Here is a 25,367-nt window from a genome sequence, read left to right on the forward strand (position 1 = left end):
AAATCTGCTTCCCAATCTGCTCCTCTGTATCTCTGCTGCTACCAGGGGGCCTATAGAATACCCCAATAGAGTAACTGCTCCCTTCCTGTTCCTGACTTCCACCCATACTGACTCAAAAGAGGATCCTTCTGCATTACCACCTTTCTGTCGCTGTAATAGTATCCCTGACCAGTAATGCCACCCCTCCTCCCCTTTTTCCTCCCTCCTATCCCTTTTAAAGCACTGAGATCCAGGAATATTGAGAATCCATTCCTGCCCTGGTACCAGTTATATAGATGGTTCATTCAGGGATTCTCAAAGATTGCAGGTCCACTGCATGATGTAGTGAATTTGTGTCTTAATGCAGGGAGTCCTAGTAAAACAAACCAGCGGTTAAAAGAGTCTTGGACAGAAGAATATCAAACTGCCCTTGACTTGCTCGAAGGGAAACTGACCAGTTCACCCATCCTTGGCTTTGCTGATTTCACACAACCTCTCAAGGTGGAGACTGATGCAAGCAATCATGGACCAGGAGCTGTTCAATACCAGCAACAGTCAGAGGCAAAGAGGTTATTGCATATGCAAGCCAATGATTGAGAAATGCTGAAAAGAACGATAGGAATGATAGCAGCATGAAATTAGAGCTGCTTGCTCTTAAGTGGGCTATAGTGGAGAAGTTTCATGGTTACTTAACAGGTTCCAAATTCACCGTAATTACTGACAGTAATCCATTATCCCACTTGAAAACTGCCAAGTTGGGAGCAATTGAGCAGAGATGGATCTCACAGCTGACTTTGATGTTCAGTATCGTCCAGGTTGGAGCAATACCGTGGCTGATGCACTCCCTAGGCAGCCATTTGCAGGGGAGCCTGAGCCTATCTCAGAGGATGCTGAGTTTGATGGGTCTGTGGCGATCTGTAGTCTGATTAATTGTGGCATTGCTTTTGACCCCTCACTGGTTACAGATGGTGTTAAAAGCTGTAAGGTTAAGCAAATTCGAGCTCTTGAAGCTGGTACTAGTGATGTAAGTGATCTGATGCAAGGAAACACCCCAACCTTCCCAGGTTATTCTACTGGGGACTTGCACACTTTTCAGCAGCAAGACCCTGAGTTAAGTGTCTTCAGAAACTTATGGAACAGAAAAAGAAAGCTGAATGGCAAGGAACGTAGAGCTCTGCTTAAATCTATTTTGTCCCTGTGAAAGCACTGGACAGTATCAGGGAGCATAAGGCATTACTGTATTGCATGGTTGAGGATGAGAAGCATGGGGAGTGTTATCAGCTTCTGCTACCTACCAGGTTGAGGAATAAAGTGTTATGGTATGTACATGACTCTGGGCCATCAAGGCATAGAGCGTACTCTGCACTTGTTGAAAAGCAGATGTTTCTGGATGGGCACGCAAAGGGATGTGGCACAGTGGATCAAAAGATGCCGCACCCTAAGATCCCTCCCCCCATGAAATCACTTCTTGGTTCTGGGCCGCTCGAAGTTGTTGCTGTGGATTTTACTGTGCTTGAGCCAGCAAACGATGACCAGGAGTACGTCTTAGTAGTCACAGACGTTTTTACAAGATTCACCTGAGCATTCCCAACTTGAGATCAAAAGGCAGACACCACAGCAAAGGCGCTCTTAAGGGAATGGTTTATGAAGTATGGTGTCCTCAGAGAGAGGTTGCATTCTGACCAGGGCTGTAACATCGAAAACGAGGTCATCGCTGAGCTCTGCAAACTCTACAGGGTAAAGAAAAGCCGTGTTATACCCCATCATCCTACTGGCAACGCTCAGTGCGAGCATTTCGATAGGACGATTCATAATTTGTTGAGAAAAGAAATGCAGGTGGCTAGAGCATCTACCCAAGTTAGTGTATGCGTATAATGTGACACCTCACACAACCACTGGATATTCCCCTTATTACCTACTGTTTGGTGATGATCTGCACTTGCTAGTGGATGCTCTGCTGAAGCAAGAACAGTCTATGGACAGGAAATATGACTGGTTAGCCAGTCACCAGAAACGACTGAGTGACACTCATACCTGAGCATAAGAATACTCTGAACAGAAGGCTACAGAACACATTGCCTGACAGGAGGATACAATTCATTGTCTTAAGATTGACGTAAATGCATTGGTTTACCTCAGGAACAGGCCATTCAACTGTAATAAATTCAGGATGCTTGGAAATCAATGGTCTACATGGTGGTACAGATACTGGACAACACATACACGGTGGAACCTTTGGAGGGAAGGCCTATCAAGAGGGTGAACAGGGTAGACGTCAGGCCCTGTGAAAACCTTCCCACCCCAACTCCTCAAAGGAGACTGCAAACTCCTGTAATTCAGGTTAGCCCTCCCCTGAAACATGAATGAGATTCTGAGGATTCAGAGAATAGTGTGATACAGTTAGAAGATGTGTTAGGGCTGGGTGTACAGAATCTTGCCCTCAGCCTTGACACTGTATCTTCTGGAACTGAGACTGTAGGGCCTGCGACTGCTGATACAGGGTCAGATGTCCTCCTGTTGCAGCACCCCACAGGAGTAAAAGAGTAAATGCTTGCACAGCACTCTAACCTACATCACGAGGCAACGTCAGTCCTAGATGTGGTCTCCATAAGTCCTGCAGTAGTGTCACAGATACTGGCCAGACTAAATTCAGTTCTCTTCAGAGAAGCAGTGAGAGTAATTGAAGACACGTACCAGTATGCAGGGGAGAAATGTAACTAGGTGACCGTTGAATTTTTTTTATTGTTAGAAGTTCACTTATGTATTCACCCTGGTAATGCTAATATAGCTGCCTGTGCCTTTAAGGGAAAATGGTGACGACATTATGCACATGTGGAGTAGGAAAAAGAGTTATAATATTCTAGAAAGATGAACATCAAGTACCGGGAGCTGCATTTTTGCAGGACTACTGTTCGTATGGAGAGGAAAGATATTTGCGAGTAAGGTATGGCGTGGTCTTGCGAGTTCCTTATCGGCCTAGTAGTGTGGGTGAGGAGAATTAATTTCAGGGTCTAGCCTATATGTGCAACACACACAAAATGCTGCAGTAACTCAGCAGGCCAGGCATCATCAATGGAAAAGTGTACAGTTGAAGGGTCTCAGCCCGAACTGTCGACGGTACTGTTTTCCATAGATGCTGCCTGGCCTGCTGAATTCCTCCAGCATTTTGTGTGTCTTGCTTGAATTTCCAGCATCTGCAGATTTTCTCTTGTTTCTAGCCTATATGTGTTTGGAAGTTAAGCACACGTGTGCCAAAAATTGCCACATTAGTTTTGTATATTTAGTTTTATTTATTTTCATATTGCATACGTAACTAGTTGACACACAAGTGTGAGAACCGAAATGAAGCTGAGGTTGTCACAGTAGGAGCTGTTTTTTTAAATTTATTTTGTTGTTTTTATTTTGATACCTCTTTCTGCATTAAAGCATCTAAAACAGAAAAAGGAATTAAAGACCCGAAAAAGTATTTGTTGGCCTGAGTGTGTATTTTTCCCAGGCTACAAAATAAAAATAGTTCAAAATGTCTTGGAGTTATCCCAAAGCCCAATGAAAGACTTATGAATTGTTTCCTATAAAAAACATGGCCTGAGTTTGGCCTCCTCTACTGCCGCGATGAGACCAAACTCAGGTTGGAGGAGTAACACTTCATATTCCACCTCGGTAGCCTCCAACTTGATGGCATGAACATCAATTTCTCTTAACTTCCAATAATTACTCCTCCCTCCCTCCATTCTAGTTACCCTCTCACCCCTTTTCTTCTCCTCGCCTACCCATCACCTTCCTCTGGTTCTTCTCCTCCTCCCCTTTTTTAATGGTCCACTGAACTTTCCTATAAAAAATTCCTTCCTCTTCATTCCTTTACCTCTTCCACCAATCACCTTCCAGCTTCTTACTTCATCTCTCCCCCCCCACCCACCTTCTCTCTCATCTTGTTTTACCTATGATCTGTTGGCTTGTATGCCTTCCCCTCCCACACCTTCTGCCCCCTTCCTTCCCAGTCCTGATGAAGAGTCTCAGCCCAAAATTTCGACTGTTCATTCCTTTCCGCAGATGCTGCCTGGCCAGCTGAGTTCCTCCAGCACTTTGTGTGTGTTGCTCACGATTTTTTGCATTTGTAGAATCTCTTGTATTTAAAGTTTTTTTTAAATTGTCAGTGCTTCCAGTAATATTTTAATTGTGAAGTGATTTTATTTCATTTATATGAAAATTATTATTTTTAATTATTCTATGTTTCTGAGTGTCAATACATTCAAAATCATTGTTAAACATTTAGTTTTGACACATGGTAAAGTTGGAGATGTAACTTTGTCACAAAGAGAAGTTTTACCGTAGGTGTTAGATAGATGGGCCATTTTTCTGGTCCATCTACACTGTATGTCTCAATTACATTTAATGAGATTTGGCACCATGTGGGGCCTCACCTGTTGGTTCCAGTTCATCTTGGTGAGAAAGATCACTTTTCAAGTTGCAGACAAGGTCAGCACAAAATGTCACTGTAGTTCAGTGGCAAAGGCAGGAGTGCGCTGCAGTCAGCAAAACCTGGGCCATTAGTGATATCCCAAACTACTCATGCATAGTCTTGTGCTGGCCATCAAGCAATTACAGAGCAGGGTTGACCTTTAAAAGGAAGAAATGTAGTATACAAGGAGGAATAAAGTTAACATGAGCATTGCTCAATGATAAAATATTACACTTTTTCTGTATTATTGTGTCTTTTAATTCTTTGGTCATTCTTTCATGAAGTCTCTTTTTATCCTGTCTCTTTTAGCATTGTTATTGCCTATTTTTCTTTCCAACTTTAAAAAGATTTCAAATGGGCTTAAGTGCTTATCTGTCATATCATTTTATATCATTCACAACTATGGCAAGCTGTGCTGGACTGCTTCTCAAAAAGATGTCACAGAATACTTCAGAATTTGCTGGCATTCTTCATGAAACGCAGAAAATGTAGCAGCTGTTCATAGACAACTGTAACTGTAACACCACTTTGAGGCTATGTTTCTTTGTATATGCATTTGATTTATTAATTTAATTACATAGGGTTTGGCCTGCAATTTTTACAAAAGAAATGCATTCCTAGAAAACTTTTCATAAGCAAATTTTCATAAATAGCAAAGGCTGGACCATGTGCATTATGTGCATTTTGCTACAGTGTACTCCTATGGACAAAGAGTGGCACACCATTGGTTGATAATGAAAAATAGTTTAGTGAATTGAAGACTCCAAAGATGCATTGGGATTGTAGCAAAACCTTGTAAATTGAATGTGCGTTAGTCAAGGAATTAGTATATTTATCTAAATGTGTAATCATATTTTGATTTCATCTCCTCAGCCTGCAAAACCTATGAAAGGAGATATGGGTGATGCCGAATTCCCTTCAGATATTATACAGAACCTGCAACAGCAGAATATAAACCTGAGAACAGTTATCACCCAAATGAGGAAAGAAATGGAAATCCTGAGCGAGCAAATTCCGGCCAATCAATCCACGGGCAAATTATTTGATGACACAGGATCACTCAAGAGCCCCCAAGGATCGTCTAAAGACATTCTTGCCCTAGGTAGTTAAACATTACTTTCAGTTTTTTTCATGCAATCTGATAAAGAAAAGAAAGCTCTTTAAATTAAATTAACATACAACTGAATGTTAAGTACACATATTGATTCTTAGCCTGATTTTAGTTAAATGGTCTTAACCAGACTGGCAGTCCTGTATGTTTCCTGGAGCTCCTTAGAGCAAGGAATGAAACACCAGCCAATTGACTTCGTATTTGGCTTGTTCTAATTTGGAAAATTCATTGAATCATTCTTCCTCTGCATAGATCAGGTATTGAATGTAGGGCTTTTACAACACATTGAGAACCATTATCTGGATCTGAGGGTCTTTATTTTGCTCAAAAACAATATATATGCAAAATGAAAACCCAAACTGGTAGAAGTATTCAGGTCAAGCATATCAGTACTCTGAAAAAAAAATCAGTGACCTAAAACGTTAGCTCTGCTCCTCTTCCCAGCTGCTTCCTGATTTTCTGAATATCATTAGTATTTTTTGTGGTTCCACAAATTTCCACAGTGATGCAATGTTCTTTTGAAAGAGAAACTACTATGTACTTCAAAGGTCCAAAGGTTCATTTATTATCAAAGTATGTATGCAGTATAAAACTCTGAGATTATTCTTCTCCAGATAGCCACAAAATGAAGAAAAACAATGGAGGTCAGTTTAGAAAGAAACAGCAAACCCATCTCCTGCACAAAAAAGAACGGCAACATGATCATCAACCCCACCCCACCCCCACCGAAACCCCCTCCCTGCACAAAGCACAACAAGAACATTGGTCTCCAAATCCTCCTCACTCCACACAGAAAACTAACAACTCAACAAGAGCATCGACCCCCAAATCCCCCTCCCCCTACACAAAAAAATAAAGAATGGGCGTAAACACAGAATATGAAAACCATAAGCCTGCAAAAATGTCCACACTAAAATGAGTGTTTTATTCCAGAATATACTAAATCTTTGGAAGATGAAGTTCATGAACTTAAACAGAAGTGCAGGAAGTTGGAAGAACAGCTGGAGGACATGTCAAAAGATTCAAGCAAAATCAAGATTCAACCTTCAGGCTTTCCAGTGACTGCAGATAATGCCTATCTCCAGAATCACACACGGACCTTGAATGAGACTATAGGTGAGAATGCTGTAATAAAGGAAAAATGGGTCCTTTTGGAAAATTGGGGATAAAATTTCATCTCTGAGTTCAACTCGAAAAACATGCAAAGATATCAATCATCATCTTGGCACCTTTCATTCCATTGAAGTTAGTGGAATCATATATTCAGAGACATGTGCAAACAGTGCCCATATCCCCATTAATGTCCAAAGTTAAATTACTTGACCATTAGGTCATAGATGGGCTAGTTCTCCAAATTTCAAAAATGACAAAGACCCTCTGTTCTGACGATATATGTATGCATTTTCAGATTGCCTCAATAAGTTTATTCGTACATTTTTAAAGTAAACCACTGTGAAGATAGCACACCACAATGTACTATGATGCTGTTAATCAATTGCCTGAAATAGTTTTCACCATTATTACGTGTATTATTTTTATTCCCGTTCTTTGCCCTTCATATATTTAAAACACATTCTTATAAAATGGGATTTATTCTTGTTTTGAAAACTAAAATTAATGTCTTAATTTCAGACAACATAGAACATAGAATAGTACAGCACAGTACAGGCCCTTCAGCCCCCAATGTTGTGCCAGCCCTCAAACCCTGCCTCCCATATAATCCCCCACCTTAAATTCCTCCATATACCTGTCTAGTAGTTTCTTAAATTTCACTAGTGTATCTGCCTCCACCACTGACTTAGGCAGTGCATTCCACGCACCAACCACTCTCTGAGTAAAAAACCTTCCTCTAATATCCCCCTTGAACTTCCATCCCCTTACCTTAAAGCCATGTCCTCTTGTATTGAGCAGTGGTGCCCTGGGGAAGAGGCGCTGGCTACCCACTCTATCTATTCCTCTTAATATCTTGTATACCTCTATCATGTCTCCTGTCATCCTGCTTCTCTCCAAAGAGTAAAGCCCTAGCTCCCTTAATCTCTGATGATAATCGATACTCTCTAAACCAGACAGCATCCTAGTAAACCTCTGTACCCTTTCCAATGCTTCCACGTCCTTCCTATTGTGAGGTGACCAGAACTGGATACAGTACTCCCAAGTGTGGCCTAACCAGAGTTTTATAAAGCTGCATCATTACCTCGCGACTCTTAAAACACTATCCCTCGACTTATGAAAACGTACACCCCATAAGCTTTCTTAACTACCCTATCTACCTGTGAGGCAACTTTCAAGAATATGTGGACATGTACCCCCAGATCCCTCTGCTCCTCCACACCACCAAGTATCCTGCCAAGTATCCAAGTATGTCAGACAAAACTATTTCTTCCAAAATTGCAATCCTTTCATCCTTCACTTCTTTTCCTTATTGTAGCTGGTCTTCGTGCTGAAAAGATCTCAACAGCTGCTACTGCCAAGAAGTATGAAGCCAGGATTGTGCATTTAGATTCTCTGGTAACACAGCTCACACAACAGGTGAAGTTCTTTGGAAAATGTCATATTTCATATGAATCTATGTCCAAGTGTATTCAGAGCTCCTTCTATCTGCTAGGCCATAGTTTCAAAATTACTAGCAATCCTGAATAGTAATAGTAAGAAGAAATAAATGCCTGAATTAATATAGCTTTGTTCACAATTAGCTCAAAGTATTTTACCATCAGTGAGTCATCCTTTTGAAGAGTAAGCACACAGAAAACTGAAAGAATTATAAGGAATTAGTCTTCTAGTGTCACGAAGATAGTTAAATAGAAATTATAACTTAGTATACCATTATGCATTTACTTACTCTTCACATAACAAAACAATTTTAAGGGTATTTTATGGCAAGAATGTTCTTAGATGTCTGGAGTTCTCATTAAGTCATGATTTCAGGGATTCATCTTTGAATCTGAAAAAATTATCATCAAGACCTGTGTGGATTAGTGTGTGCTTTCAAAAACATACCAGACATACTGTACCCAAACCAAAAGCCATGGATGAGCCAAGATATTCATAGTCTGCTGAGGGTTAGATCTACTGCATTTAAGACTGGTGACCAAAACTATAAAGGCGTCCAAATACAACTTATCGTAGGCAATTTTTAGAGCATAAAGACAATTCCATAACATTTCATAAAGCAGCAGAATTAGGCTGCTTGGTCCTGCGAGTTTGCTCCCCCAGTTAATTCTGACTAATTCAGCCCCAACATCCTGCCTTCCCCTCATATCCCTTCATGCACTAAAAATGCATGAATCTATCAACCCCTGCCTTAAAAATACATAAAGACTTCTTCTCCACAGCTGCCTGTGGCAACGAATTCCATGGATTCCCCACTCTCTGCATAAAGAAATTCCTCCTCATCCCCATTCTAAAATGACACCCCTCTATTCTGAGGCTGTGTCCTCTAGTCTTAGAATCTCCCACTATAGGAAGTATCTTCTCCATATCCACTCTATCCCACTCTATCAAGGCCTTTAGCATTCGATAGCTTTTATGCACCTGGTGTTTCACAGGAGTTGGTGTTGGGGCGCTTCTTTTTATGCTGTATATCAATAATTTAGATGACAGAATAGATGGCTATGTTGCCAAGTTTGCAGATGATACGAAGATTGGTGGAGGGGCAGGTAGTGTTGAGGAAACAGATAGGCTGCAGAAGGACTTAGACAGACTAGGGAATGGGCAAGAGAGTGGCAAATGAATTACAATGTTAGAAAATGCATGGTCATGCACTTTGGTAGTAGAAATAAACGTGCGGACCATTTTCTAAACGGAGAGAAAATCCAGGAATACGAGATGCAGAGCGACTTGGGAGTCCTTGTGCAGCCCCCTAAAGGTTAACTTACAGTTTGAGTTGGTGGTGAGGAAGGCAAATGCCATGTTAGTATTCATTTCAAGAGTAGAATACAAGAACAGGGATGTGACACTGAGGTTTTATAAGGCACTAGTGTGGCCTCACCTTGAGTATTGTGAACAGTTTTGGGCTCTTCATCTAAGAAAAGATGTGCTGGCATTGGAGAGGGTTCAGAGGAGGTTCAGAAGGATGATTCCGGGAATGAAAGGATTATCATATGAGGAATGTTTGATAGCTCTGGGTATGTACTCATTGGAATTTAGAAGGATGGTGGGGGCGGAATCTCATTTAATCCTTTCAAATGTTGAAAAGCCTAGAGAGAGAGTAGATGTGGAAAGGATGTTTCCTATGTTGGGGGAGTCTAGGAAAAAAGGGTACAGCCTCAGGATAGAGGGGCATCCAGTTAAAACAGAGATGCAGAGAAATTTCTTTAGCCAGAGGGTGGTGAATTTATGGAAGTTATTACCATAGGCAGCTGTGGAGACCAGGTCATTGGGTATATTTCAGGCAGAGCTTGATTGGTTCTTGATTGGACACGGCAGCAAAGGTTACGGGGAGTGGGGCTGAGGAGGGAAAAAAAGTATCAGCCACGATTGAATGGTGGAGCAGCCTCAATGTGCCAAATGGCTTAATTCTGCTCCTCTGTCTTTTGGTCTTATGGTTTTACTCAGGTCACCCCTCATTCTTCTGAATTCTAGTGGATAAAGGCCCAGACCCATCAAACATTCATCATATGACAAGCCGTTCAATCCTGGAATCATTTTTGTGACCCTCCTTTGAACCCTCTGCAGTTCCGGAATGTCCGTTCTAAGATAAGGCACCCAAAACTGCTCTCAATACTCCAAGACAGACATAACTAGTCCTTTATAAAGTCTCAACATTATATCCTTGCTTTTGTATTCTAGTCCGCATGAAATGAATACTAACACTGCATTTGCCTTCCTCACCACAGACTCAACCTGCAAATTAACCTTTAGGGAATCCTGCACAACGACTCTCAAGTCCCTTTGTGCCTCAGATTTTCTCTCCATTTAGAAAATAATCAATCTTTTCATTTCTTCTACCCAAGTGCATGACCATACACTTCCCAACACTGTATTCCATCTGCCACTTCTTTCCCCATTCTCCTAATCTATCTAAGTCCTTCTGCAGCCTCTCTGCTTCCTCAAAACTACCTGCCCCTTCACATATTTTTGCATCATCTGCAAACTTTGCAACAAAGCTATCAATTCCATCACCCAAATCATTGACATATAGCGTAAAAAGAATCGGTCCCAACACAGATCCCTGTGAAATACTACTAGGCACCAGCAGCCAACAAAAAAATGCTCCCTTTATTCCCGTTCTTTGCCTCCAGTGAATCAGCCACTGATTTATCCATGCTAGATTCTTTCCTGTAATACCAGGGGCTTGTAGCTTGTTAAGCAGCCTCGCGTGTGGCATCTTGTCAAAGGCCTTCTGAAAATCCAAGTACACAATGTCGACCGATTCTTCTCTGTCTATCCTCCTTGTTATTTCTTCAAAGAATTCCAACAGATTTGTCAGGCAAGATTTTCCCTTGAGAAAACCATAACCTCACTCCTTCCGAACGCTCTGCTCTCCACCACCTCCGCACCAATCCTAACCTTACTATAAAACCTGCTGATGGGGGGGAGGGGGGGGCGCTGTTGTAGTCTGGCGTACTGACCTCTACCTTGCCGAGGCACAGCGTCAATTTGCGGATACCTCCTCTTATTTACCCCTCGATCATGACCCCACTAAGGAGCACCAGGCCATTGTCTCCCACACCATCACCAACCTTACCAGCTCTGGGGATCTCCCATCGACTGCCACCAACCTCATAGTTCCCACACCCCGCACTTCCTGTCTCTACCTGCTACCCAAGATCCACAAACCTGCCTGTCTAGGTAGACCCATCGTCTCAGCTTGCTCCTGCCCCACCGAACTCATTTCTGCATACCTCGACACTGTTTTATTCCCCCCTTGTTCAATCCCTTCCCACCTACATTCATGACGCTTCACACGCTCTGAATTTTTTCAATGAGTTTAAGTTCCCTGGCCCCCACCACCTTATTTTCACCATGGATGTCCAATCCCTATATACCTCCATACCCCACCAGGAAGGTCTCAAAGCTCTCTGCTTCTTTTTGGATTCCAGATCTAACCAGTTCCCCTCTACCACCACTCTGCTCCGTCTAGTGGAATTAGTCCTTACTCTTAATAATTTCTCCTTTGGCTCCTCCCACTTCCTCCAAACTAAAGGTGTAGCCATGGGCACCCGTATGGGTCCCAGCTATGCCTGCCTTTTTGTTGGCTTTGTGGAACAGTCCATGTTCCAAATCTATACTGGTATCCGTCCCCCACTTTTCCTTTGCTACATTGACGTCTGCATTGGCGCTGCTTCCTACACGCATGCTGAGCTCATTGACTTCATTAACTTTGCCTCCAACTTTCACCCTGCCCTCAAATTTGCCTGGTCCATTCCCGACACCTCCCTCCCCTTTCTTGATCTTTCTGACTCTATCTCTAGAGACAGCTTTTCTACTGATGTCTACTATAAGCCCACGGACTCTCACAGCTACCTGGACTATTCCTCTTCCCACACTGTCTCTTGCGAAAAAGCCATCCCCTTCTCGCAATTCTGCTCTCAGGATGAGGCTTTTCATTCCAGGACGAAGGAGATGTCTTCCTTTTTTAAAGAAAGGGGCTTCCCTTCCTCCACCATCAACTCTGCTCTCAAACGCATCTCTCCCATTTCACGCACATCTGCTCCCACCCCATCCTCCCACCACCCCACTAGGGATAGGGTCCCCCTTGTCCTCACATACCACCCCACCAGCCTCCGGTCCAACATATAATTCTCCGTAACTTCCGCCACCTCCAACGGGATCCCACCACCAAGCACATCTTTCCCTCAACCCCTCTTTCTGCTTTCCACAGGGATTGCTCCCTACGTGACTCCCTTGCCCATTCATCACCCCCCCCCATCCTTTGCCACCGATCTCCCTCCCGGCACTTATCCTTGTAAACAGAACAAGTGCTGCACCTGCCCTTACACTTCCTCCTTCACCACCATTCAGTGCCCCAGACAGTCCTTCCAGGTGAGGTGACACTTCACCTGTGAGTCGGCTGGTGTGATATACTGCGTCCGGTGCTCCCGGTGTGGCCTTCTATATATTGGTGAGACCCGATGCAGACTGGCAGACCATTTTGCTGAACACCTACGTTCTGTCTGCCAGAGAAAGCAGGATCTCCCAGTGGCCATACATTTTAATTCCACGTCCCATTCCCATTCTGATATGTCTATCCATGGCCTCCTCTACTGTCAAGATGAAGCCACACTCAGGTTGGTGGAACAACACCTAATATTCTGTCTGGGTAGCCTCCAACCTGATGGCATGAACATTGACTTCTCTAAATTCCGTTAATGCCCCTCCTCCCCTTCACACCTCATCCCTTATTTATTTATTTATTATCTCCCCCCCCCCTCTTTTCTCTCTCTATCCTTCTCACAATAACTCCTTCCCTTCTCTCCATCTTCTTCTGGTGCTCCCCTCCCCCTTTCTTTCTTCCTAGGCCTCCCGTTCCATGATCCTCTCCTTTCTCCAGCCTTGTATCCCTTTTGCCAATCAACTTTCCAGCTCTTAGCTTCATCCCTCCCCCTCCTGTCTTCTCCTATCATTTTGGACCTCCCCCTCCCCCTCCCCCTTTCAAATCTCTCACTATCTCTTCTTTCAGTTAGTCCTGACGAAGGGTCTCGGCCCGAAACATCAACTGTACCTCTTCCTATAGATGCTGCCTGGCCTGCTGTATTCTGCCAGCATTTTGTGTGTGTTGCCTATTTTATAATGTGCTTCCAAGGATCCCAAAACAGCATTGTAAACAATTGACTCCAACATCTTCCCAACCACTAAGGTCAGACTAATTGGCCTATAAATTCCTTTCTTCTGCTTCTCTCTCTTCTTGAAGAGTGGAGTTACATTGCAATTCTTCAGTCTTCAGGAACCATTCCAGAATCTAGTGATTCTTGTAAGATCATTACTAATGCCTCCAGAATCTCTTCAGCCACCTGTTTCAGTACCCTGGGGTGTACACCATCTGGTCCAGGTGACTTATGTACCTTCAGGCCTTTCAGTTTCCCAATAAAATTCTCCCTAATAATGGTAACTTCGCATACTTCATGACCCCTGACACCTGGAACTTCCACCATACTGCTCGTGTCTTCCACAGTGACGAGTGATGCAAAATACTTATTCAGTTCATCCACCATTTTCTTGTCCCCAGTTATTACCTCTCCAGCATTGTTTTTCTGTGGTCTGATAGCCATTTTTGCCTCTCTTCTACACTTTATGTATCTGCAGAAACTTCTAGTATCCTCTTTAATGTTATTGGTAGCTTACTTTCATATTTCATCTTTACCTTCTTAATGACTTTTTAGTTGTCTTCTGTTGGTTTTTAAAAGCTTCCTAATCCTCTAACATCCCCACTAATTTTTGCTGTAATATATGTCCTCTCTTTGGCTTTTATGTTGGCTTTGACTTGACTTGTTAGCCATGGTTGTGTCATCTTGCCTTTAGAATACTTCTTCCACTTCGGGATGTACACGTCCTGTGCCTTCCGAATTGCTTCCAGATATTCCAACTATTGTTGTTCTGCCATTATCCCTGCTAGAGTTCTTCTTCAATCAATTCTGGCCAATTCCTCTCTGAAGCCTCTGTAATTCCCTTTACTCCACTGTAATACTGATACATCTGACTTTAGCTTCTCCTTCGCAAATTTCAAGGTGAATTTGATCATATTATGATCACTTTCCCCTAAGGGTTCTTTTACCTTAAGCTCGTTAATCAATTTCGATTCATTGCTCAGTACCCAATCCAGACCAGCTGATCACCTAGTGGGCTCAACCACGAGCTGCTTCAAAAAGCCAAGTTGTGGGCATTCTACAAATTCCCCCTCTTGGAATCCAACACAACCTGATTTTCCCAATTTACCTGCGTATTGAAATTCCCCCATGACTATTGTAACATTGCCGTTTTGGCATGCATTTTCAATCTCCCATTGCAACCTTTAGACCAGTGGTCCCCAACCACCAGGCCGCAAAGCATGTGCTACCGGGTCGCGAGGAAACAATATGATTTGGCGATATGAAATGATATGAGTCAGCTGCACCTTTCCTCATTCCCTGTCACGCCCACTGTTGAAACTTGAACGCACGCGAGGTCATTACCCACGCGTTATCCGTGTCAGCACGAGAAGAAGATCAACTCCTCGAGCTTGCAAATGACGATGGGCTGAAAAGTATGTTTGACATAACATAAACAACAGGAATTCTGCAGATGCTGGAAATTCAAGCAACACACATCAAAGTTGCTGGTGAATGCAGCAGGCCAGGCAGCATCTGTAGGAAGAGGTGCAGTCGATGTTTCAGGCCGAGACCTTTCATCAGGACTAACTGAAGGAAGAGTGAGTAAGGGATTTGAAAGTTGGAGGGGGAGGGGGAGATCCAAAATGATAGGAGAAGACAGGAGGGGGAGGGATAGAGCCAAGAGCTGGACAGGTGATAGGCAAAAGGGGATACGAGAGGATCATGGGACAGGAGATCCGGGAAGAAAGACAAGGAGGGAGGGGGAACCCAGAGGATGGGCAAGAGGTATATTCAGAGGGACAGAGGGAGAAAAAGGAGAGTGAGAGAAAGAATGTGTGCATAAAAATAAGTAACAGATGGGGTACGAGGGGGAGGTGGGGCCTTAGCGGAAGTTAGAGAAATCGATGTTCATGCCATCAGGTTGGAGGCTACCTAGACGGAATATAAGGTGTTGTTCCTCCAACCTGAGTGTGGCTTCATCTTTACAGTAGAGGAGGCCGTGGATAGACATGTCAGAATGGGAATGGGATGTGGATTAAAATGTGTGGCCACTGGAAGATCCTGCTTTCTCTGGCGGACAGAGCGTAGATGTTCAGCAAAGCGGTCTCCCAGTCTGCGTCGGGTCTCGCCAATATATAAAAGGCCACATCGGGAGCACCGGACGCAGTATATCACCCCAGTCGACTCACAGGTGAAGTGTTGCCTCACCTGGAAGGACTGTTTGGGGCCCTGAATGGTGGTAAGGGAGGAAGTGTAAGGGCATGTGTAGCACTTGTTCCGCTTACACGGGTAAGTGCCAGGAGGGAGATCAGTGGGGAGGGATGGGGGGGACGAAGGGACAAGGGAGTTGCGTAGGGAGCGATCCCTGTGGAATGCGGGGGGGGGAGGGAAAGATGTGCTTATTGGTGGGATCCCGTTGGAGGTGGCGGAAGTTACGGAGAATAATATGTTGGACCTGGAGGCTGGTGGGGTGGGAGGTGAGGACCAGGGGAACCCTATTCCTAGTGGGGTGGCGGGAGGATGGAGTGAGAGCAGATGTACGTGAAATGGGGGAGATGCGTTTAAGAGCAGAGTTGATAGTGGAGGAAGGGAAGCCCCTTTTTTAAAAAAGGAAGACATCTCCCTCGTCCTAGAATGAAAAGCCTCATCCTGAGAGCAGATGCGGCGGAGACGGAGGAATTGCGAGAAGGGGATGGCGTTTTTGCAAGAGACAGGGTGAGAAGAGGAATAGTCCAGATAGCTGTGAGAGTCAGTAGGCTTATAGTAGACATCAGTGGATAAGCTGTCTCCAGAGATGGAGACAGAAAGATCTAGAAAGGGGAGGGAGGTGTCGGAAATGGACCAGGTAAACTTGAGGGCAGGGTGAAAGTTGGAGGCAAAGTTAATAAAGTCAACGAGTTCTACATGCGTGCAGGAAGCAGCGCCAATGCAGTCGTCGATGTAGCGAAGGAAAAGTGGCGGACATAACATCTCTGCCGGCAATCTGGATCAAAGTCAAGGCTGAATATCCTGAGATAGCCACGAAAGCACTGAAAACGTTGCTTCCAATTCCAACATCATATCTCTGCGAAGTGGGCTTTTCCACAATGAATGCAACGAAAACTAAATTGCAGAATAGACTGGACACAAGGAACCCACTTCGAGTATCGCCATCTCCCATCACCCCTCGATAGGACCATCTTGTTGCAGGGAATCAAGCCCAGGGCTCCCACTGATTAAGCGATATTGGTGTGTTGAAATGATTTTATATGTTCATACGGGGAAAATATGCGCTGTGTGTTTAATATTAAATTCGTTAGATAAACCCTTTTAGAAACGAAATTGAGTGTATTAGCCACTTATAAGTGACTTAGTTGACTTACGACCTATATTCCAGTTGTGATTAACACCACCCCCCCCACACCCCCACCGGTCAGCCAGTCCGCAAGAATATTGTCAATATTAAACCGGTCCGCGCTACAAAAAAGGTTGGGGACCCATTCTTTAGATCATATCCTTACTACTATTTGGGGGTCTCTATATAACTTCTATTACAGTCTTTAGCTTGGAGTCTCACTACACATTGCTTCTGTTTGTAAACCAACTACCTGATCTTCAGCACTCTTGCTCCGGTTCCCCTCCCCCTGCCAAATTAGTTTATTCCCTGCCAACCAACTCTAGCCAATCTGCCCACAAGGGTATTGGATCCTCTCGGGTTCAGGTGTAACCTGCCCCTTTTGTACAAGTAATACTTTCCCCAGAAGAGATCCCAATGATCCATAAATCTAAACCCCCTGCCCCCTGCACCAGCTCCTCAGCCTTGCATTCACCTGCCAAATCATTCTATTTTTACCCTCACTGGCACATGGCACAGGCAGCAATCCAGAGATTACTACCCTGTGGGTCCTTTTTCTCAGCTTTCTACCTAGTTCCCTAAAATCTCTCTTCAGGACCTCCTCACTGGTGCCAATATGTACCAAGACTTCTGGCTGCTCACCCTCGCCCTTAAGAATGCCTTGGACCCGATTTGAGACATCCCTGCTCCTGGCACCAGGAAGACAACATACCATCTGGGTATCTCTATCGTGCCCACAGAACCTTGTCTCTGTTCCTCTGACTAAGGAATCCCCTATTAACACTGCTGGTCTCTTCACCACTCTGGTCTTCTGAGCCGCAGCACCAGACTCGGTGCCAGAGACCCGGTCAGTGTAGCTCCCCCGCAGAAGGCCGTCCACCTCAATAGTATCTAAAGTTGTGTAATTATTATTGAGGAGAATGACCACAGGTGTACTCTGCACTGGCTGTGCATTTCCCCTCCCTCACCTTACAGTCACCCAGCTACCTGTCTTTTGCAATCTCTGGGTGACTACCTTCCTGTAACTCCTGCCTATCACCTCCTCATTCTCCCATGTGAGTCAAAGGTCTTCGAGCTGCATCTCCAGTTCCTTAATACATTCTCTCAGGAGCTGCAGCTTGGTGCACCTGGTGCAGATGTGTTTATCTGGGAGACTGGAGGTCTCCCAGACTTCCAACATCCCACACAGAGTACAAAACACAGCCTCTGGAGCCATTCTCACCAAACTACTATGTCCTAACACCAGAGGAATGAACAAATAAGAACAGAGAGAGAGTAACTTACGAGAAACTTTACCTCACCTGAACCCGATCTCCCTAAGCCTGATGAGCCAAAGCCACTCTAAAGACTGGCACACTCACAAGAATGACTACTCCGCTTGCACTTGAGTTTTTTTTTAATTGGTCCTTTCTAATGAATCCCTCTTGCTGATTGTTCGCTCCTTAACTCAGAGAAAATGCTGTAAAATTCTGCCTTTAAAATCTTGATCACCATCCTGATTAAAAGTTAACTCCTTTTAACAGCCCTGAAGTTTATTGTCCAGCTTAGAGAAAACTTGCCATGAAGCTCTGCTTTTTAAATCTCGATAGCCCTCCTGATTAAAAGGTACGCAGCCCTCACATTGATTATCCAACTCAGAGTATACTGCCTCCAAGCTCTGCTTTTTAAATCTTGAGTGCCCTCCTGATTAAAAGGTAGCTCTTTTTACACAGCCATCATGTTGATTGTCCAACTCAGAGAAAATTCTTTATAAAAGCTTTTTAAATCTTGAACACAGACCTGACTGAAAAGTAGCTCTTTTTACACGCTGCTTCTTGCTGATTGGTCACGATCAGCAAGAGGCAGTGATTGTGATTGAGGTTAGCAGCAGAATCTGATGTACGTCAACTCTCACAAAGTTTGTAGGCCATTACTTCCAACAAAGCGAAACCTGACAACATGAGTGGCTGTGATGCTTCACTCCAGATGAGCTCAACATCTTTTATGCACGCTTTGAAAGAGAGAATAAAACTATATGTGTGTGCGAGTCCCTGCAGCATTTGGTGACCCTGTGATCTCTGTCTCAGAGGCCAATGTCAGAGCATCTTTCAAGAGAGTGTACCCTCATAAAACCTGTGCCAACTAGCAGGATGTTCAAGAACATCTTCACTTTTTCACTGCTGCAGTCGGAGTTTCCCACTTATTTCAAAAGAGCAATAATCATACCATTGCCCAAGAAGAGCAGGGTGAGTTACCTCAATGACTTTCATTGAGTAGCACTCACATCTACTGTGGCAAAGTGCTTTGAGAGGTTGTGCATGGCCAGAATCAACTCCTGCCTAAGCTAGAACTTGGACCCGCTGCAATTTACCTATTGTCACAATAGATCTACAGCAGATGCAATCTCACTGGCTCTCCACTCAGCCTTGGATTACCTGGACTATAGCAATACATACGTCAGGCAGCTGTTTATAGATTACAGCTCAGCATTCAACAGAATTATACCATCAGTTCTAATCGACATGCTCCAAAACCTGGGCCTCTGGGCCTCCGTACCTCCCTCTGGAACTGGATCCTTGACTTCATCACTGGAAGACCACAGTCAGCGTGGATCAGAAATAACATCTCTTCCTCGATGACAATCAATATGGCATACCTCAAGAATGCATGATTAGCACACTGTTCTACTTGGCCAAGTCCAACATGAGAGAGCTGGTCTTGGGCTCGTCCCAAAAGCTCCTCAATAGCACAAGGCAACATCAGTGCAGAAGAGATGGCTCGTGGTGGAGGAGTTGAGAAGACAGGAGGAGGCAGAGCGAAACACCAGGGCGTCTCAATGGCCAAGCAGGGCCAATGGACTTATTGGGAGAGCCTGGAAAAGAGAAAACTCAGCTGGCGTGACATCTGGGAGATGGAGGGATCTCGGCTAAGTTTTGTCATCAGAGCCACTTATGACCTCCTACCCACACCCCAGAACCTGAACCAGTGGTGGGGAGAAGACCCTGCTTGCTTTCTTTGTCAAGCACCTGCATCACTAAGGCACATTTTAACAGGATGCACCAAGAGCCTCACCCAGGGGCGGGACACTTGGCGTAACCGAGTTCTCAGACAGCTGGCATCAATCTTGGAGCAGAGGCAAATCACCACAAATGCTCTCCCACAAACATCAGCAGGAAATGTCCACATCACACGATTTGTACCAGCAGGCCAACCTCCAGAGCGCCATATAACATCAAAAGATGTAAGCATTCTGCAGGTTGCTTGAGATTGGAAAATGGACGTGGACTTGGAAAAAAACCTTGTGTTTCACCCAGACATTGCGGCTACAACACTCTGGTCAGACATAGCCCTGTGGTCCACAACAGCCAAGCTGGCATATGTTGTGGAATTGACAGTACTATGGGAAGATGGTGACGAAGAAGCTTATGAGAGGAAAAAGACCAAGTACTCTGAACTGGCAACTGAAGCTGCCCAGAATGGCTCGAAGATCAAGCTTTTCCCTGTAGAAGTAGGATGCAGGGGATTTGTTGCTACATCTATGACCAGTCTATTGAAGAAGATGGGGGTGAGGGGTCACTCCCTCCAACAAGCAATCATGTCCTTGTCAAATGCAGCAGAGGAAAGCAGCAATTGGATTTGGATCAAAAGGAAAGACAACAACTGGGCTGCAAGATGAAGACAGGAGGGTTTGGAACTGAGGGGGTGTGTCTGGGACACCAGGTAGCATCGTTGAGCCCTCTGGAGACGTCATGGGCTAATCAACGAAACGTCAAAGAAGGAGGGTGCCTACCTGATGACCCCAATGACATACCTACCCTCCTTCTCACCACTCTAAGCCCACTGCCAACATCAAGAGTGCTGACTTACCACAAGAATTGAAACATCAAGTCCTAGTAGCTCTACTGATCTCTACAGGCACGACTAAGTGGCTTAAGCACAGCTCAAACAGCATCAATAAATTTGCCAATGACATAACTAATGTTGGCAGAATTTTAGATGGTGATGAGGAGATTGATCAGCTGGTTGAGTGGTGTCACAATAACAACCTTGCACTCAACGTCAGTAAGACCAAGGAATTGATTCTGGACCTCAGGAAGAGGAAGTCGAGGGAACACATACCAGTCCTCATCGAGGGATTAGCAGTGGAAAGGGTGAGCAGTTTCACGTTCCTGGGTATAAACAGCTCTGAAGATCTATCCTTGGCCCAATATATACACAGTTACAAATAAGACACAACGCTAGCTATATTTCATGAGGAATTTGAGGAGACCTGGTACATCATCAAAGATGCTCACAAATTTCTACAGATGTACAAGGGACAACATTCTAACTAGTTGCCTCACCGTCTGGTGTGGAGGAGCGACTGCACAGAATTGGAAAAAGCTACCGAAAGTTGTAAATGCAGCCAGATCTATTATGGGCACTAGCCTCCCCAGCATCATAGACATGTTCAAAAATAGAAGCCTCAAAAGGCCGTATCATTATGGGCCGCCATCATCCAGTTCATGGCCTCTTCTCATCAAGGAGGAGGTACAGGAGCCTGAAGATATTCACTCAGTGTTGCAGGTGCAGCTTCTTCCTCTCTGCCATCAGATTTCTAAATAAACAATGAACCCAAGAACACTACCTCACTTTTTTTATTCTCTTTTCGCACTACTTTAATTTTTTTATATATACTTACCATTGCAATTATTATCCATTGCAATGTACTGCTGGCACAAAACAACAAATTTCACAACATATGCCAGTAATATTAAATATGACTCTGATTTCTCAATGATGTGCTAGCAATGTTTTAAAGCAGTGCACCCTCTGTAGAAGCAAGGAATTATTGACTGCAGCTGTGCTACTTCCATTTTTAGTTGTGCATGATCATACTTATAAAATGGCTGTGCACATTGCTGTTTATCAACAGCAAATACTGATCGTACTCTTATTGCAAAACCTATAAATTTTGTCCATTATTTGGATTAACACACAACTGGGAAAAGTTGATTTCTTTTCCTTTCTCTGAGGCATCGACAACATACTGGGGTATATTTTCAAAGCCAAGTGGTCCGTATTTCAAAGTCTTAATGGATGTTGGCAGGCCACAGAGATGTAACATTGCAGTCTGGCGTCGTCCTTATAATGTGACTTAGTTCAGTCTGAATCTTGAGCCTTAGATCAGAATAATGCCAACCACAAAGCCTATGATAAATTGGAAAATTGTGACAGCAAAAGAAGCAGTGGCTAACAATTAAAAAACTTAAAATATAATTTACAGGTACTATGTGTTACCCTAAGGCAAAACAACTGGAAGAGAACTCTAGTTGTAGATATCAAGAGGTTAAGCAAAATACTAAATCAAGGTAAAGGTGTGTAGCAGGAAAGCTGAGAATTGGGAGAACTTCAGCAGAAGAGGACTAAGTCATTGATAAGGAAAGATAATGCAGAATATGAGGATAGAGAAATGAGAAGCATAAAAACAGGTTGTAAGAGTGCTTGCAGATATGAAGAAAAAGGAAAAAATTAATAAATGTTAATGTGAATATCTTAGAGACTGAGATTGGAGAAGCTATACTATGGACTCATAAAATGGCAGAGAAGCCAAACAAATATTTTGAGACTGCATTCTTCAACTTCAGCTGCTTCATCAATGACCTTCCTTCTGTCTTAAGATCAGGAATAGGGATGTTCGCAGGTGACTGCACAATGTTCTGCACCATTCGTGACTCCTCAGATAGTGAAGCAGTTCATACCCAAAATGCAGCAGGACCTGGACAATATCCAGGCTTGGGCTGACAAGTGGCAAGTAATATTCGAGACATGCAAGTGCCGTGCAGTGACCACCTCCAACAAGAGAGGCTCTAACCATCATTTCTTGACATTCAGTGGCATCATCATCACTGAATCACCTATTATCAACGTCCTGGGGGTTACCATTGACAGGAAACTGAACTGGTCTAGCCATATAAACACCATGGCTACAGGGCAGGTCAAAGGCTAGGAATCCTGCAGCGTGTAACTCATCTTTTGACTCCCCAGAGCCTGTCCACCACCTACAAGGCTCAGGTCAGGAGTGTAATGGAATACTTGCCGTTCGTCTGGATGAGTGCAGCTCCATCAATACTCAAGAAGCTTGACGTCATTCAGTACAAGGTAGCCTACTTGGTACCCCTTCAACAAGCATCCAATCCCTCCACTGTTGACGTACAGTTGCAGCAGTGTGTGCTATCTACAAGGTGGACTGCAACCACACACCAAATTTCTGAAGGCAGCACCTTCCAAACCCACGACCACTACCATCTAGAAGGATAAGAACAGCAGATACCTGGGAACACAACCACTTGGAAAACCCCCTCCATGTCACTTACCATCCTGACTTGGAAACATATCGCCGTACCTTCATTGTCACTGCGTCAAAACCATGGAATTCCCTCCCTAACAGTAGTGTGGGTGTACCTGCACCTCAGGGACTGCAGTGGTTCAAAAAGGTAGCTCATCACCACCTTCTCAAGGGCAGCTGGAGATGGGCAATAAATGTTGGCTGAGCTGGCGACACCCATTTAAAACATCATGGAAGACACACAAAGAAGCCTCCTGGAAATAATGGAGAACTATAGGTTTTGAGAAAGAGACTGACATTAGTTTTAAAAAGTATTGAAGAAATTAATGACACTGAAAGCTGAGATAATCCCAGATCAAGGTAAAATTTTTGAAAGATTTAGCTATTTGTTATCTTCCAAAACTGAATAGATTCTAGAACTGTTACCACAGATTAGAAGATTGGAAATCTTAATCCCACTTTTTAAGAACAGAGGAAGAGAGGAAACAGGAAAATCATTGTCCAGTTAAGCTGACATAAATACCACACAACATGCTGGAATCTATTATTAAGGAAGTGATTACAGGACACATAAATTTATAATAAGATTAGGCAAATTCAATGTGCATAAATAAAAGGGAAATCACAATTGACAAATCCTGTTGGAACTTTGAGAGTGTAAAAAGAATAGATAGGGAAAGCTAGTGCATTGGTGGATTCAGTCTTGCTTAATTAAACAAAATATTTGAGAATGAATTGTCATCTTCAAGTTGACAATGACTTGTGAGATGCTGCATGGGATTGGTGTTGGGATACAGGCTGTTCTTAATCCTCGTCAATTATTTGGATAAAGGGATTAAGTGTAATATATCAATGTTTGCTGATGGTATAATGCTGCTCAGTTGGAGGACACACACAGGCTAAGGAAATGGGCAAACACATTTAAGGTGGAATATTCTAAGAAATGGAAACGTACAGCGTTTTATAAATGTTGAGAAATGTTCAAAGGGACCTGGGTGTCCTTCAAAACAAATCACTGGGAGTTAACAAGCCAGTATAGCAGGTAAAGGAAGGCAAATGGTCCTTATACAGCTGTTTTTGAGGACAAGAGACAATGATGCTTCATTTATACATTGCTCTGGTGAGAGTGTATATGAAATATTCTGTACAGGTCTGGTTCCCAGCCTCGGGACGGAAGATACTTGTGAAAAAGATACAACAAAGGTTCATCAAATTGATTCCTGGAATTGTGGATTTGATGTAGGTGAGGAGAGGTTAAAAAGACTGGGTTGAGACCCTTGAATTTAGTAGAATGAGAGATGATCTCATTGAAACACCGAATTTTTACTGTTTTTGATAAGTTTCACATGGGAATATTGTTTCCCCTGTCTGGATGTCATTAATCAGGAATCATAATTTGAAAATAACGAATCAACCTTTTAGGTCAGAGATGAAAACACATTTCTTCAGTCAGGGAATAGTGAATCATAAAATTTACCTTCCCAGCCGATTATGGAAGATCAGTCATCAAATATATCCAAGACAAAGATCAAAAGGTTTCTTAGTTGTTAAGGATATCAGCTGATGCAGACATATTTACTGATGTGTTGCGATTACTAAGGTGAAGGTACTTGGGAAACTAAAAGGTCTGAAGGTAGATAAGTCACCTAAAACAGATAGACTACAGCCCAGGGTTCTAAAGGAGGTAGCTGAAAAGATTCTGGAGCCATTAGTAATGATCTTTCAAGAATCACTAGACACTGGAATGGTTCCAGAAGACTGGAAAATTGTAAATATTACTTCACTCTTTAAAGAGATAGGAGAAAGGAAATTATAGGTCAAGTAGCCTGACTTCAGTGGTTGGGAAGATGTTGGAGTCCATTATTTAGGATGAGGTTTCAGTGTACTTGGAGGTGCATGATAAAGTGGGCCAAAGTCAGCATTGTTTCCTTAAGGGGAAATCTTGATTGACAAATCTGTTGGAATTCTTTGAGGAAATAACAGGAGGGATTGACAAAGGAGAGTTAGTTGATGTTAGTTGGATTTTCTGAAGGCCTTTGACAAAGTGCCACACATGAGCCCACAGTGTTACAGGAAAGATACTTGCATGGATAGAAGATTGGCAGACCGGCAGCAGCATAGTATCAGAATAATGGGGGCCTATTCTCATTGGCTGAGGTGTTCTACAGCAGTTGGTATTGGGACAGCTTTTTTTCATGGTTAAATGTCAACGATTTGCATAATGGAATTATGGCCAAGTTTGCAGATCATATGAAGATAGGTGGATGAGCAGGTAGTGTTGAGGAAGCAGTGAGTCTGAAGAAGGACTTGGACAGATTAGGAGAATGGGCAAAGAATTAGCAGATGAAATATAGTGTGGGGAAGTGTCTGGTCATGCACTTTGGTAGAAGGAAAAAAGGTGTGGACAATTTTGCAAATGGGGAGAAAAT

The 25,367-nt window shown here is 43.5% G+C and overlaps 1 protein-coding gene across 9 annotated transcripts in view; it reads left to right on the plus strand.

The window, feature by feature from the left end:
* The window catches only part of ccdc57 (coiled-coil domain containing 57), a 185,161-nt gene that overhangs the window by 108,700 nt on the left and 51,094 nt on the right, over positions 1-25,367 (plus strand). For all 9 annotated transcript variants that reach the window (XR_010021297.1, XM_063074415.1, XM_063074418.1 and 6 more), the window contains 3 exons: positions 5,312-5,540; positions 6,483-6,665; positions 7,978-8,078. Coding sequence is in view for 8 of the 9 variants with exons in the window: in XM_063074415.1 (XP_062930485.1) it covers positions 5,312-5,540; positions 6,483-6,665; positions 7,978-8,078 (513 nt within the window). In the remaining variant the exon portion in view is untranslated. The remainder of the gene's footprint in view (positions 1-5,311; positions 5,541-6,482; positions 6,666-7,977; positions 8,079-25,367) is intronic.

Source organism: Mobula hypostoma, chromosome 22 (genome assembly GCF_963921235.1).
Source record: "Mobula hypostoma chromosome 22, sMobHyp1.1, whole genome shotgun sequence".
NCBI classification, from domain to species: Eukaryota; Metazoa; Chordata; class Chondrichthyes; order Myliobatiformes; family Myliobatidae; genus Mobula; species Mobula hypostoma.